Source organism: Colletotrichum siamense, assembly GCF_013390195.1.
Source record: "Colletotrichum siamense strain Cg363 chromosome Unknown KSG_Cg363_contig05, whole genome shotgun sequence".
In the NCBI taxonomy this organism is placed as follows: domain Eukaryota; kingdom Fungi; phylum Ascomycota; class Sordariomycetes; order Glomerellales; family Glomerellaceae; genus Colletotrichum; species Colletotrichum siamense.
Window position 1 is genome coordinate 4227612 of NW_023501018.1, and position 14677 is coordinate 4242288.

A 14677-nucleotide genomic window follows, 5' to 3' on the forward strand; every position below is an offset into this window, starting at 1 on the left:
TATTCAAGTTCTTAAGGCATCTTGAGCCTCAAGTAATCTTCAGTGCTATGCTTCTCCCCACTCTCAGTCTCCTGACTTGCATCAATCTGACTCTCCTTGAGACCCTTGGCTGCTCTCTCACCCAAGGCTAGCAAGCTTCCCATGCCAAGAATTTCAAGCACACTAATATCAAATCCGAATACTCCCTTCCACCAGCTGCGCATCTCCACCGCAACGAGACTATCTAATCCAGCATCTTGAAGAGACATTTTCGCATCAATTTCGTCGTCGTTCTCTGCAGGCTTCAGTAGAAGTCGGAAAAGCTGTCCGCCGATTTGTCTCGCCAAGAAGACAGGGGCTTCAGGGGATGAAAGAAGTAGGGGATCTGTCAACGTGGAAGTGAGAAACTTCTGGAGGGCACTGGAATTGACCGTGTTGACTTCTGTTACCCTCCTCGCACCATCGGAGTTGTAGTAAACAGCCATGCGGCTATCTTCCTTCCAGATCACTCTGTTCGATGGATCCAAGAGAGAGGTGAGGCTTCGATGGCCTAGTATAAGCTGCGATGGGTTGAAGAAGGTCCTTGTAGGGATTTTGCTGAGTTGAGGGATTGGCTGATTGACCAGGACTGAAACTGCGTCAAGCAGCTGTGGAATATTCACCCCATACATGCCTTGGGCTGTGAGCTTCTCCATCATCACAGGGTTCTCTGCGAGGTACCCGTAATCTATCATTGCTCCAACGTCAATAGAAGCAGCAGACATGCCAAGGCTGTGTCTGTACTGAACAAAAGCATCGAGAAAGGTATTGGCCCCTGCGTAATTGGCTTGGCCCTTCTGTCCAACAATGCCAGAAATCGAGCTGAAGAGGAGAAAGAAGTCCAGTTCAAGTCCAGAACTGACACAGGCATTGTGCAGATTCCATGTTCCCAGAACCTTGGGGTCAACTGCGGTGGTCCACTCCTCGTGAGTCATCTTGGTGAAGCCCTGGTCTCGCAAGATCATGGACATGTTGATGACACCTCTAATCGGCTTCTGGGAAGTCACGATGGCTTTTTCGACATCAGCAAGGCTTGTGATGCTGCCCTTCACTGCTGATATCACGCAACCTTGATCTTCCAGCTCTTTGAAGAAGTTTTGGTTCTCCTCCGTGTCGCCACCTTGCCGAGAAAGATAGACAAAGTGCCTGGCACCGTGCTCGACCATCCAATTTGATACGAGTCGACCGAGACCGCCAAGACCTCCCACGATGAGATAAGCTGAGTGGCCATCAAAGCTCGATTGGAACGAAGGGCTACAACCCGCGGTCTGGATTGCGGACAATCTGTCCATCTTCAACACAATCTTCCCGATATGCTGCCCCTTTTGCATATGACGAAAGCATTCTTGAGCAGCGTCAGCGTCAAATGTCCTTATAGGACGCAGAGCGGTGACATGACCCGTTTCGTAAAGTTCAACAATCTTCTTTAGTAGCCTGATCACTGGTGAATAGCCGTACTTTCACATGGCGTAGCGCTATTGACGGGACTTACCTATTGCCTCTTTCGGGCTTCAACTCGATCAAATGTCCCAAATCCACGCCATGATAGCTTCGATTCATCTCGAAAGGATTCAAAGCGAGTTTCCCGTTACCGATGAAGTCACGTTTGCCGATTTCTATCATTCTGCCAAACTCGGCGACGCATCTCCAAGACGCATGTAGAAGCTCGCCGCTTAGTGAGTTGAGAATTATATCAACTCCCCTTCCGCCCGTTGCTTCGAGGATATCTGGGAGGAACGATGCGTCGCGTGACTGGAAGATGTGATCTCTGGGCATCCCAAATGTAGACATAAGATACTCAGCCTTTTCTTCGCTACCGACAGTGCAGAATACTTTTGCTCCAGCCATACTGCAGATTTGTATAGCAGCTAGGCCAACCCCACCGCAGGCTGAATGAATAAGGACTGAATCACCGGCTTCAAGGCGGCCGACCTCAAGGAGTCCATGGATGACGGTCGAGTAAACGCACGGCATTGTGGCTGCGTCCTCAAAACTAAGAGAATCTGGGATTTTTACGCAGAGTTTCTCCGAGATCGTGATACCAGTCGAGAAGCAACCGCCGCCAAAAACAAAGACTCTGTCACCGGGCGCAAGGGCGCGGACATTCGGCCCAATCTCACGGACGACGCCAGCTGCTTCAAGACCCATGCGGCTGTTGGCTGAGTCAACGATACCCATAGCAATGAGGACATCCTGTCTTGTGTTAGGGCCGTTGATCGCTTATCATTATCAATGATGATTGACCTACCTTGAAGTTCATGCCAGCAGCCTTTGCGTCTATGATGATCTCGTCGTCAACAAGTTCTCTCTTGTACCGCGGAACCCAGGAGAGTGTACTCAGGCGACCATACTTTCCAATCAGCAGGTCACAATCACTGCGGTCATTGATATCAGGCTTATCAGGGCCCTCGTCGTCCTTGTCGCCCTTGCCGCCCTTTTCCTGAGACATAAGTTGTAGCTCCTCGCTGACGTTGATAGGATAGACCCTCGGAATTTGTACAACATCGTTGTGGATGCTATACTCATACTCGGGCTGGTATTTGGAGTTATTTCGGTGCCGCTGGAACTTGGCAAAGACTTTTGCGATCGTCGACAAAGAGCTTACGCCATCAACCTCGCATGTTGCCAAGTCGAGGCTGAGCTCACTCCTGATAGAGCGAGTAGTTCCAATGGTCTGGGCCCACCTCGGGTCTGAACATCTCAGTTGAGATGATCGAGTCAGCCAGAAGATTCCAGTGTGGGACTTTGAAGCGGCTGCGATGAGGTCCTGGAAGCTTCTCAGTGCCGGCGCGCTGATGTTCTCGAAAAAGGGGGCCTCCATATCAAGAGTGGCAATGATCTCGTGGCAGTTGACAGGCAACCCATCCGCAATGTCGTGAAGATTTCCCTCCAGATTCAGCCGAGCAAGCTCACGTTTCAGATCTGCTGCAATGACAGCTGAACAAGAGTCGTGTAGGATCCCGACAGCAGTCTGCGGGGTTAGAGCCGCTGCTGGTCTTGCAGTCATGAAAGCAAGCAAATTGTTCGGTCGTTCGGAGTCGAAGGCAACATTTTCCAAACCATCAAACCCGGAATCCCGTAGCTCCATATCCCATCTATCGGATAAGACATGTGGTTGATCAGGTCGTCCGTCGTCTGCCCCTAACCACCATCCCGGGAGAACGGACATGACGAAATTCATGGGAAGTGCGTCATGTGATAGTTCTTCCATGTAAAGCCTGCCTTCAGGTTGCAACAGCTTGCGAACGTTCATGAGGGTTTCTCTCAAGCTGGGAGTTGCATGGAGGACATTGGCAGCGAGAATCAGGTCGTACGATGCTGGCTCAAACCCCTGGTCGACGGGGTCTTTGGAAATATCCAAGGATTTGAAAGTCATGTTGGGGTACTCCTTGAAGCGCTCCTGGGCCGCGGAGAAGAATCCTGCCGAGATGTCCGTGTAGGTGTACTCCGAGTATAGCAAAGCGCCAGTCGGACCGCGCAACCATTCCAACACCTTGTTCGTTGTGCCGCCGGTGCCTGCACCGATTTCAAGGACACGAAGATTCGGTTTCGAATGGCCCAAAGCTTGAAACAGTGGCACTCTATTCGTGATGTTCAGGGAGTTGTACACATTCGTGAGAACGTTGTCAGGCATCAGAATTTCCAATGGCTCGGTCTCTCCTCGAAAAATGGCGACGATATTGTCGAAAACCTTCTGCATTGCCACCACAAAGGATCCAAATGGCTCAAATTCAGACACGGTAGGCTTGAAGACTTCCATGTCGATTGATGTCTGAGGTGGTGGTTGCTTCTTCATCCAACTGTGAAACCTTGCCAGATGCGGGATCGTCGTTTGAACGTTCCCGAGCCGGCTCAGCGCTCCCTCAATGTAGTTCAGGGCGAGCTGTTGTGTTCTCGCGAGGTTTCCCTGGTTGGGGTGGGCCTCTATAAGATCTGATATTTTCAAGAAGTCGACATCAGGCTGCCAGAAGATTCGCGCGCCTGCGTGCGGATCAGGATCTTCTTCGCTGGCGTCATTTTCTAACGGGCTCAGCTTCACCCCCTTGAGAGAGAGGACTAGCCCGCCGTCCGAGCTTACGCCGTGGCCTCCTCCACAGATAAGCCCCCGAGGTGTCTGGTTTGCACTAACTTCCATATTGATCTCGGAGTCGGTGTTGAAGATCTCGAGGGACTCAATGAAGGTCGGCACGTTCATCTTGTCCAGACTATGGCCAACTCCATTCACCGCAGCAACGCTGAAAAGCTGCAGAAAGAAGTCGATCTTCGTTGGATGAACGGGATAGAATGTCTCATCCTTAACTGTATGCATTGCCGTGCCATGAGACCTGTGGTTGGTAGGGGAGCAGGTGACATGGTGAAGCCCTTGAAAATACGGGCCATAATTGGCGCCCACATTTCGAAGGGCTTGATACCACTTTCCTGGCCCAATTACCCTGGAAAGCTTCGTGGGGGGCCCTCGTGTCCGCCCGTCAGCCTCTTCCAAAGCCTTAACTTGACCACTGCAGTGTTTCAACCAACTCGAGCCGTTATGAGAAGTAATTGTAAACTCCCACCACGAGCCGTCCAGACTATCCGTCAACCTCTCCTTCTTCAAACTTGTGATGATTTCCGTGGATTTACTGTCGGCAAGCACCATTGCCATGTCAATGACAACGTTGCGCATCGCAAATCCAGCGAAAGTTCCGTGATGAAGCTGTCTTGCCGCTTCTCCAGCCATGCCGACGTAGCCGGCACATGGGAAGATAACGTCCCCCTTGATGTTGTGGTCTCGCACCCACGGAACATAATTCAGAGTGAAAACGTTGCGGAAGACCGGCTCACTATGGCTGCTTTCGGGAATCCGGACACCAAGTAATTCGTGCTTGGGGTACTTCCGGAATCTCCATTCATCGGAGATGCGACTTGAGAACAGCAGAGAGTGGTCGTGTTGCCAAGGATAGGTCGGCAAGTCAGTGACTACACGGGCATCGCCGTTCGGATTCGTGAGGCGATTGAAGTCAACGCTCACGCCTTGCTGCCACAGCTGGCCCAGAGCTGTCAAAAGGCTTTCTGTTGAGTCCAATGACCGGACAAGACAGGTTGCATACGAAAGCTCGAGAGATACTTTGGTCAAAATTTGTCGCAAGGGGCCGGCCATGGCTGAATGAGGACCAATCTCAAGGAACATGAGCTTACCACTGCTTTTGCTCTGATGCTCCGAGACTAAGCTCGTCACAGCTGCATCAAACAAGACAGGAGACTCAAGGTTCGATCTCCAGTAATTGGCGTCAGTCGCTTCGTCCTCTGGCAATCGCATGCCGGTGACCGAGGAGAAAAACAGTGGCTCAGAGTCTTCCGCTTTGATGTGATTACTCATGTAGGGAGAGGTTAACGACAGGTATCGCTCGCCTACTTCTTGCATGTGATGAGAGTGATACGCCTTCTCGACCTTCAAAAGTCGTGCCAGAACCTCGGGGTGGGCGGCTCGAATCTCGGAAAGAACGTTTTCAACCCGTTCTGCGTCTCCAGAGATCGTCACGCTTGAGGGAGAGTTCTCGCACGCGATGACAACACCAGGGATCAGGAAAGGGGCCGTCTTGGCTCGACCCATCCCGACAGCAGCCATCGCGCCGACTTTGGTAACTTCCGAAGACGCAATACCCCGGTAGTACGCTGCAATGATCGCCTCGTTAGCAGTGAGTCTTCCAGCGGCGTAAGCTGCCGCCATTTCTCCTGATGAATGGCCGACCACTGCAAAAGCTTGGATTCCGGCTGCCTCATACAGTGCGTCCACCAGTGCGACTTGGACGGCAGTGCAGACAGGCTGGGAGAGGTAGGCCTTGTGCAAGTTGCTGATTTCTGTAGGCTTCAGGAGCTCATCGACCAGGGTCCAGGACGGACTATCAGGTAGAGCGCTCAAGACCTTGTCCATCTGTCGCATGGACTGGGTGAAAGTTTTGTTGCTCTGCAAGAGTTCTGCACCCATACGAGGCCATTGTGCACCTTGTCCAGTAAACACGAGCACAAGATCGGTTGAGGACGGAGACGTCTTGGAAAATGGTGATGTGAATTTCTCAGCTCCATTCTCCAATACAGAAAATGCTCGATGAGATAGATGAATGCGCCTCGACGATAAGGTGTACGCAATATCATCAAGGGAGTCATCGTGTTGGCTGATGTACTTCTGGTTGTTGACGACTTGGCGTCTGAGAGAATCTGCGGTATTGGCTGAAAACACCATCAAGTATGCTTGTCGTCTCGGTATAGTTGTCGTCTCGATGTTGGGCGGCAATGACGTCAGTCCGAGGAAACTCGCGGCAGATTCAATAACCACATGGGCGTTTGCGCCACCAATTCCGAAAGAGTTAACAGAGACCCGCTCAATACGGTCCTCGGGCCAAGGCGTAGGAACAACAGGTACTTTGAGGCCATTCCTGTCGAATGGAATCTTGGGGTTTGGAGTATCAAACTTGATGTTTGGCGGGATAGTCCGCTTCTCGAGGGCCATGATGGATTTGATCAACGAGGTGATCCCGGATGCTCCCTCGGAGTGACCAATGTTTGGTTTGCAAGATCCGATGTAGATCCCGGAAGTACCAAAAACCTTCGAAATTGCTGTTGTCTCAATTGGATCACCTGCAGCTGTGCCTGTGCCGTGGCATTCCACGAAGCCGGTGTTAGGGATGTCGGAATCGTCAATAGTCGCCATAGCATACGCTCGTCTGATCATAGCCTCATGGCTCTCGAAGCTCGGAATAGTCAGACTGGGCGTCTTTCCATCGGCGTTGCTTGAGGTTCCTCGGATCACAGCGCGGATCGGGTTTCCGTCACGAATAGCATCGCTGAGCCGTTTCACATATACGACGTTAACGGCCTCGCCACGGGCGTACCCGTCAGCTCCAGCATCGAAGGTCCGACAAGATCCATTCGGAGAAAGCACTCCTTGCTCAGACATGCTCACGAAGAGACCCGGAGCCATGATGAGGTTCGATCCGGCAACAATAGCAGCGTTGCACTGACCATTATTGATAGACATGCATGCTTCGTGTAGGCCAATGAGAGCCGAAGAACAACCAGTCCTGATTGTCATGCTGGGTCCCTTAAGATCGTACTCATAGCTAAGACGGTTCGAGAGCATGAAGTCACCATAGCCAGTGATCTTGTACTGGCCGACAACCTCGGTGTCTTTGGTGAGGGTCTCGAGCCAGTCCTCGCCGAAGCAGCCGACGAAGGTGCCGACCGTCTTGCCTCGATAGTTCGTCTCACCAGCGCTCTCCAAGCACTCTCGCGTGAGTTCAAGAAGAAGCCGTTGCTGAGGATCGGCTCGCTCGACCTCTGTCTTAGGCATCCGGAAGAACGTTGTATCTAGTGCAGCCAGATCAACAGATTCGTCTAGGAAGTACCCATACTGGGTCTTCATATGACCCGGCTTGCCAGACTCAGAGTAGTAGCTGAAAGCGTTGAACCGTGACTCTGGAACTGGTCCACGGGCATCCTTCTTGTTGATGAGGAAATCCCAGAATTGTTCTGGAGTCGCGATGCCTCCCGGGAGTCTCAGAGCCATCCCGCAAATGGCGATCGGCTCCGCTGCGCCCATTGAGCTATCTGCCCACGAAGACTGCCCATTCACCTGGAAGATCAGTTTCAAAATAACTTTCTGTGTGAAAAGTTCCACGACTCACCTCGGACGTATCCGTTAAGGCATCCATAAATGGGGCCATAGTAACGTTCAAATTCTTCTTTTCTCTGATATGCGGTGATGGACTGTCGGGAAAGATGTCTGCAAGAAATGAAGAGTAAACCGGTTGTTGAGAAGAACCCTGTTATTTGAAGTTCGCTAATAAGACGTGATCTGGTCTTAAGGCATCCAAGATGCAGCCTCCGTCAGTCACGGCAACCTCTATTTACTAAATACAGACTGGTTAGACTTGGTGAGTCAGGGGTATCCAATCCAGGGGCGTTGTGCCTCTTGTTATCAGCACTATATACAAACATTGTCTTGGACATTGATAATATGCCAAGCCGACATTGGATTCTACCAGCCTCGATGCCACGATGCATGGGAAGCTTGATCGACTATTGAGCGGCACAGGGCATGCTGCATATTCTCGGCTATTTGATACGCCAATTTGTAGACGATCATGAATCCAACGTCAGCTGTGGCTGTCGAAACATCTATCATGTTATCTTAAATAGCCTTTTGTCAAGATCTGGGCACACGTCAGCACAGCTGAGAAAAAAAATTGGCATGCGCCGCATTAGTACATACCAAACGGCCAATCTCAACGCTGTCGCTTCGGGCCGTATTCGATGGGTTTGAGTGATGACAGCGCACTCTATCTCGTTGCAGTCCGAGCCAAGACCACGGCCTGGAGTCTTTCTATCCGGGCGGATGCTTCTAGCTAACCGGGCGGGCACTGGATATACGGCGATAGGGACGATCGACGATATTATAGATAATAACGACGACGACGACGACGACGACGACGACGACGACGATAATAATAGGGAAAGATAGGAGGATAGGAACAGCAACTATAGTAGTAAAAGTTAATCGAGATAAGATAAACTATTAGGCCTAATATGGGTAGTTATCTGCCCGTTTACCTAGTAGTATCCGCCCGGATAGCAAGACTCACGGCCTGAGACCCCGTGCTGCTCTTCAAGCAGTTTCCACTACACCTGCTGCACCTTCACATAGCCGACTGCTTGACCAGATAAGGCCATGGAAGCGGGTGAAGATCGCAATGGGTGCAATTGTGTGATGGGACTTTGGTCTTCAAAGGTTCTCCAAGATACAGTAGCTCGAGTGGCACAGAACGTATGTAATCGGAGGATTGGGGGGCTATCAGAAGAATCGGGATCTCAACGGGCTAGCGGCTCGGCCCCCACGACCGTTTTCGGTAACACAGAGTACCGTGCCGCATCGCCGTGTGGTGGGTCCGAGCCGGTCAAAGTCGGAGGCGGCCGCCCATGATGGGGCACCGCGGCAAATTTCTGCCCACGAGACATGCAAAGTCTGCCCGAAACACTATCAAGGGGATCCAAAAAGGAACGAAATTCTGGACCTGATCCGGTCATTCCGCTCCGTTTTCGGCTTCGTCAGCTATGTGCATGTTTGTGAAGCATCCCTCGATTTCCAGGCGAGATGAGGTGTCAGGGTTCGAATGATCGACAACTGGCCAGAGAAAGCAAGTTGTTGTTGAGAGCCCTATGGGAATCGACCGTTAGATCTGACAGATATCGTAATTGGATGCAGTACGCACCCGATCACCCACATGCAGCTGACGCAACGCTCCCCCAAAGTCCCTCCGGCCCCGACTTCGTACGGAAAGGACCAATCGCGTCGGCAAACGTATCAACGTTATGTCTCATTCAAAAGAAAGCATACACCCTCCCCTCATCAAAAGCTGCGCAAAAGCCTGAGCGCTTACGGGTGGAGGCGGTGGCCTCGTGGTCGGGCGCACAAGTTCCATCGCACCCACCACCGGTTAACCGCCAAGCACCGCTGCAGCAATGGAAAACGGAACAGATTTGCAGAAGGACCATCTCATGTGAATTATGATATATGCAGGAAAACGCTCTCAATAAACTCCAGTCACCGATACTCCGAAGCAGGGGTATAGCCCTCGTCCTCCTCCTCTCGCTTCCCGACTCGCCCCCTTACCCAGCCCCCTCGGGTCAGAACGGCTTCTGTCCGCTCCAAAAATGCATCTTGCCGTATGCATGGACGTTGGGATCTCTCATAGCATTGCGGCACTCAGCAAAAAGAACCTCCATCTCCACCTTGCTCCATCCGAGCAGCTCGAAGTGAATCGCGCCAACCACTGGGAAGAACTCTTCGCAGGCCGTGCGGTAGTACATGCCAACCAAGCGCATCGTCCTGAGCAGGCAACATTAGTCAGAGGCGCATCCGAACCGTCCGTAAAACGAGTGCATGACACTTACTTATCTCTTGGCCAGGTGCCATACGGCAACTTCACTGTATGGTGCTGAATGTTGACGAAACCAGCCTCCTCGAGATATTGCCTTCCAAACACCGCGGCGTGGGAGTTGGTCCCAAACTTGGCAAATGCTTCTACCAGGTGGTTTGTGAAGCGGACGAGAGGCCAGTCTGCTGGCATCGTGCCGTCATCGCAGTGAACTTGACCGTCGACGTCTTGAAGCTCCACCCAAGCCCCTGGCTTCATGTGTCTGCGGTGATATTAGTCCCTGGAGACAGATGCACATTGGTGGCAGTTCTTACTCATAAGCGTTCTTCAACAGGCCCACCGGAGACTTCAAGACTGGAACCATGTTGCGCAGGTGAACAAAGTCAAAGTCCCTCCCATTCAACCAACTGTCTTCAACATCATCCACTAAGAATCTCACGTTCGGCGGCACCCAGACAGGTTGGATCGGGCTCAGGTCGAGACCAGTGACTTCGGCACTGGGGTAAATATCGCCCACTAGGATTTTGTTAGCTCTTCGGCCCCTTGCACAGCAGCTTATCAACGCTGGAACGCTTTCTTTCGAAGGAAATACTGACTTTCGATAGCCCAGATACCTGTCCCGGTACCAAGATCAATGATCTTTGCAGGGTTATCAACGATGGGCGCGAAGAACAGCCTCCCGTCCGTAACCTCCAACATCATGGCATGCAACATATCCTCGCGGTTCTGCTCTGTCTCGTCGTTGGGAATAGGATAGCGTCCATGACGAAACTTGTGATAGCGCCGGCCGTTCTTGAAGCTATGCTCGTAGACGCTCGACTTGAGCGACGTCGAATCGGTCTGGTCGCTTACAGACTCTTCGTCGAATACGCTGGGTTCGAACTCGTTCTCATCGTCTGTGCCGCCAGCTTCCAAAGGCTCTGGTTGGACTGGGATTTCGGCGGGGACGGGAGCTGGCGCCGGCTCGGGCGACGTCGATGTCGCAGGCGGGATGGCTTCGGCTCTGGGAGGTGCTACGAATGTCTGGTCGACGTTGGAGCTCGAGACTACCGGTTCTGTAGAAGCTTTGGTAAGGTCAACGTCTTATTATCCTCAGAAGAAGCTTCCCATTCTCAGGCGCAACCTCTCTGGCTGCGCAATGGGCGCACGAAGTTTCGACATACCTGCAGCCTGGCCACGACGCGGGCTCCCGTGAGGACTACCGCTAGGGCTAGCGGGCTTGCTTCCCGTGCCCATTGTCTCCTATCACGTAACTTCAGCAGAAGCGCATGCAATTTTCGATCGCGATGTCCGGGTTGTGTCGTCGCAGACAGTGGGATGTGGTCGTAGGAAATCTGTCTGATGTTGTTCACAGTTGAGCTGGCGGAACGAACACGAGCAAATGGCAACAATTTTGGTTGCGACGTTGCGTCGTAATCAACTGTTTTCGCTTCGACAGCTCTTAGTACCTCAACCCCGGACAGTCTTGATTAAACTTTCGTCGGACCATAAGCCGGCCTGGCACGAACGCGGGAAGTCCGTTCGAGTCAAGTCAGTGGAGGCGGGGTTCGCTGGGCGGTGGCCGGGTGCGCTGAAGGGCCCAGGCCTCGTCTTGCGCTTTTCAGCAAGCTTTACTAGCTCAGGAGCAGGGCTGAAAATGGTTCAAGATGTTGCTGGTATGATCCTTGTTCGCCAGAAGCTGATGGTTGGGAGGATTGGGCAATGAGGCGTTCGCGATCTTGATGTAGGGATGAAGGAAGAGAGACAAGACGGAGATCTGAGGAGGGAGTTTGGCAAGAAAACCGGGAAGCTGGGCCCTTGAGAACAGTCTATGACCATCTCGACCGCCCGCTGAAGGCCCTCAGGGCGATTGCCGAGCTAAGACAATACACACCAGATGAACTAGTGTCTGGAATAGCGCGCCCAGGACCGGCAAGGTTTTCGCGGGCATGTCTCTTTTCTTCTTCTGTCTGAATTGACTGTGTCGCATGCATAACACGACAGCCCAATATGACTTGACGTGTTGCACTCGGATATGTGATCGCGCGCTATTCATCTCCCTCGCTTGCGTCCTCGTGCTCGTCTACCACACCCATGTCTGACAGATTCTGTCACTTATATCCTAGCGAAAGCTTCGAAGAGGGGAATCACGCCATGAGAACCCCATTTTCTGTTCTTTTTACTGTCGTTGACCATGAATCTAACATGCATTGGCGTGGGTCTCTCCTCAGTCGTATCGGCTCCACGACGGAAACTGGAGGGCTGGGTGGCGCTCATTGGGTCTCAAATGGGCCGTCGAAGCCGCTGCCGCCCATTCCAGGTGCCCGGTTAGCAGGCACTCAGGTAGGGCAACGGGTGATGGACCCCTGTCACTTCGTGCATCCCTTGCCCTGTCTCTGACCCATTGGTTACCTGACGGCTATGGATGAATGTGCTGGATCAATGCTGCTTAAGATGAGCTGAGAAGAATCATGATCACGTCCACTTTGGCTTCACAGTCCCGCGCTAAATGCCCCGTGTTCTAAACAACGGGAAGCCCCTCATCCCTTCTCGAGTTTGGACATCAAGCTCCGGGCCGTCCCTGTCGATCCAACCCCGTATTTGACGTGTTCCCACGTGTGGTAATGATATGTCATTCTACAAGATGCAGCAGGCTACTTTGCACAAATGTATCGCGAAATCGGTTGCAGATCCTTGCGACAGATTGAAAGCCTACAATCCCTCTATCGAGGCGGCTCAGGCGGACCCACGCTTTAGATGTAAGCCGGCGCCTTCGTCACGGAGTTGATGGAGATGCACCACAATTGGCCGGGCCATCTCAGGGTGCTTTTCTGGCTGTAACTTGCCCTTGTCGGTGGTGGCAGCGGAGCAGAAAAAGCAAGCATCAAGAGGCGGCCGCGCTCCCGCGTACGATCCGCGGTCGCACAGAATTGATTTTCGATATTTTGTCTCACTTCTCGATTTCCTTCCTGCTGTGCCACGTCAACATCCTGCAGATATCTATCAACAGGCGATGGGGGGCGAGACTTGAGAAAAAAGCAACGAAGGGGCAAAAACAAGGTCCGTGACATTCGGCAAAGCACTTGAACAGCAATGTACCACATCACATTCGACATGGAAGTCCACTATTCTTGTCATCTTACAAATGACCCCTCCAAAAGCTTAATCTCATCCCAGTATATAGTCAACCTTAGGTACCCCCCTCCCTGCTAACCTGACGGAGGGTGCATAGGCTGACTACTTCTAGTAGCTATAAGATTAATTATAGAAAGAGGAGTATATTAGTTTAATAATAAATTATAAACTACTTCCTATATACCTTATTATATATTAAAAACTAATCTAAGTTATCTATAATTAATCTAGGTTTCTTCTATATATAAATAATATTAATTTAATTCTAAATTATACTCTCTATTAAGAAATAACCTCTATTTCTTAGGTTTAATCTAGGAATATTTTAATATTTAAACTATATAACTAATCCTCTATTTTCTAAGATTACTTTTAGTTAAATCTTACTATTTAACTAAATTCCTTTCTCTTTAGCTACTTAAGCTTTTTCTTATACTATTTAAGCTTTACTACTAATAATATTAATATTATTATTATTTCTTAAATTAATCTTAGATTTTTCTTTTTTAGTATTATTATTAGCTTTAGATAGTAATATTTTAAATATTTTTTAGATATTATAATAGAGAGATTAAGTTTTATTTAAATAAACTATTTATTTATATTAGCTATAATACTTTAGGATTAATCTATAATTAAACTTACCTTTACTATTAATATAATTATTATAATAAATTAGTTTAGTTAAAGTTTTAAACTTAGTATATATCTTTATAATAAAAATTTAAAATATATAAGAATTTATTTAAGATTAATTTATAAGTAAATATACCTTAAATAGTTACTTACTATAAGCCTTAGTTTAAAGAATAAGCTTAAAATAATCTAAGAGTATAGTATAATTTAGCTTCTCTTTAGGATATTTAAGTTAAGTTATAAACTTAATAAGCTTTTAAAAAATAGAGGTATAACTTAAGGTAATCTTAACCTTTAATCTAGAAATAATCTTAGATTTATTATTAGGGGTAGGATACTTCTAAGGTATAATCTTAAACTTTCTAAGATTATTCTAAGATTTAAAAGCCTTATTATTAAACTTAAAACTAAGAATAATAATTTTAAATAACTTAGTAGTTTTACTCTTCTTATTCTTACTTTTTAAATTTAGATTAATCTTAGAATTAGTAATAGCTTTATTTTAAGTTTTTTAGCTAAACTTCTTAGGGGTAGTAGTAATAAGGGATAATTTCTAGCTAGATTAATTTTACTTTCTAAGAAAAGTAGCTAGCTTAATTTAAGATTAATTTAGGTTTATAGTAGTTTTATATATTATATTAGTCTATTTAATAAGGTAAGGAATAATAGGATTAAGGGAACTATAAGGGGTTATAAGGTTATTATATAACTTCTTTATAATAATAAAAAGCTTATTAAAGTATTTTATAATTATATTAAGAATAATCTAAGAGTGAACTAAGAATAAACTAGCTTTTAATATTAATTCTATAACTTAATATAATATCCCCTTAGGAAGATAGAACTAAACTATACTAATTACTAATATAGTAGTAGAAGTTAAGGTAGCTAAGCTAAGAAGTTTAAGAAATAGTTAATAAGTTTATATTTAGATTAATCTAAGAATATATTATATAGGAATAATTAATAATTATATCTTTACTTAAGATTATATAAGT

General features: G+C 48.7%; 2 protein-coding genes across 2 annotated transcripts; both read right to left on the reverse strand.

Annotated features, from left to right (window-relative positions):
• Positions 1–11: 11 nt before the first annotated feature.
• Positions 12–7718, reverse strand: FUM1-5 (Highly reducing polyketide synthase FUM1; the record flags this gene model as incomplete). The annotated part of the gene is made up of 4 exons (XM_036640551.1): positions 12–1452; positions 1511–2211; positions 2267–7627; positions 7680–7718. The coding sequence occupies 4 exons, from the start codon at positions 7716–7718 to the stop codon at positions 12–14; spliced, it is 7542 nt and encodes a 2513-aa protein (XP_036494525.1).
• Positions 7719–9678: 1960 nt separating this feature from the next.
• Positions 9679–11165, reverse strand: CGCS363_v008703 (Secondary metabolism regulator LAE1; the record flags this gene model as incomplete). The annotated part of the gene is made up of 5 exons (XM_036640552.1): positions 9679–9880; positions 9946–10191; positions 10244–10445; positions 10526–10993; positions 11093–11165. The coding sequence occupies 5 exons, from the start codon at positions 11163–11165 to the stop codon at positions 9679–9681; spliced, it is 1191 nt and encodes a 396-aa protein (XP_036494524.1).
• Between the last annotated feature and the right edge of the window lie 3512 nt (positions 11166–14677).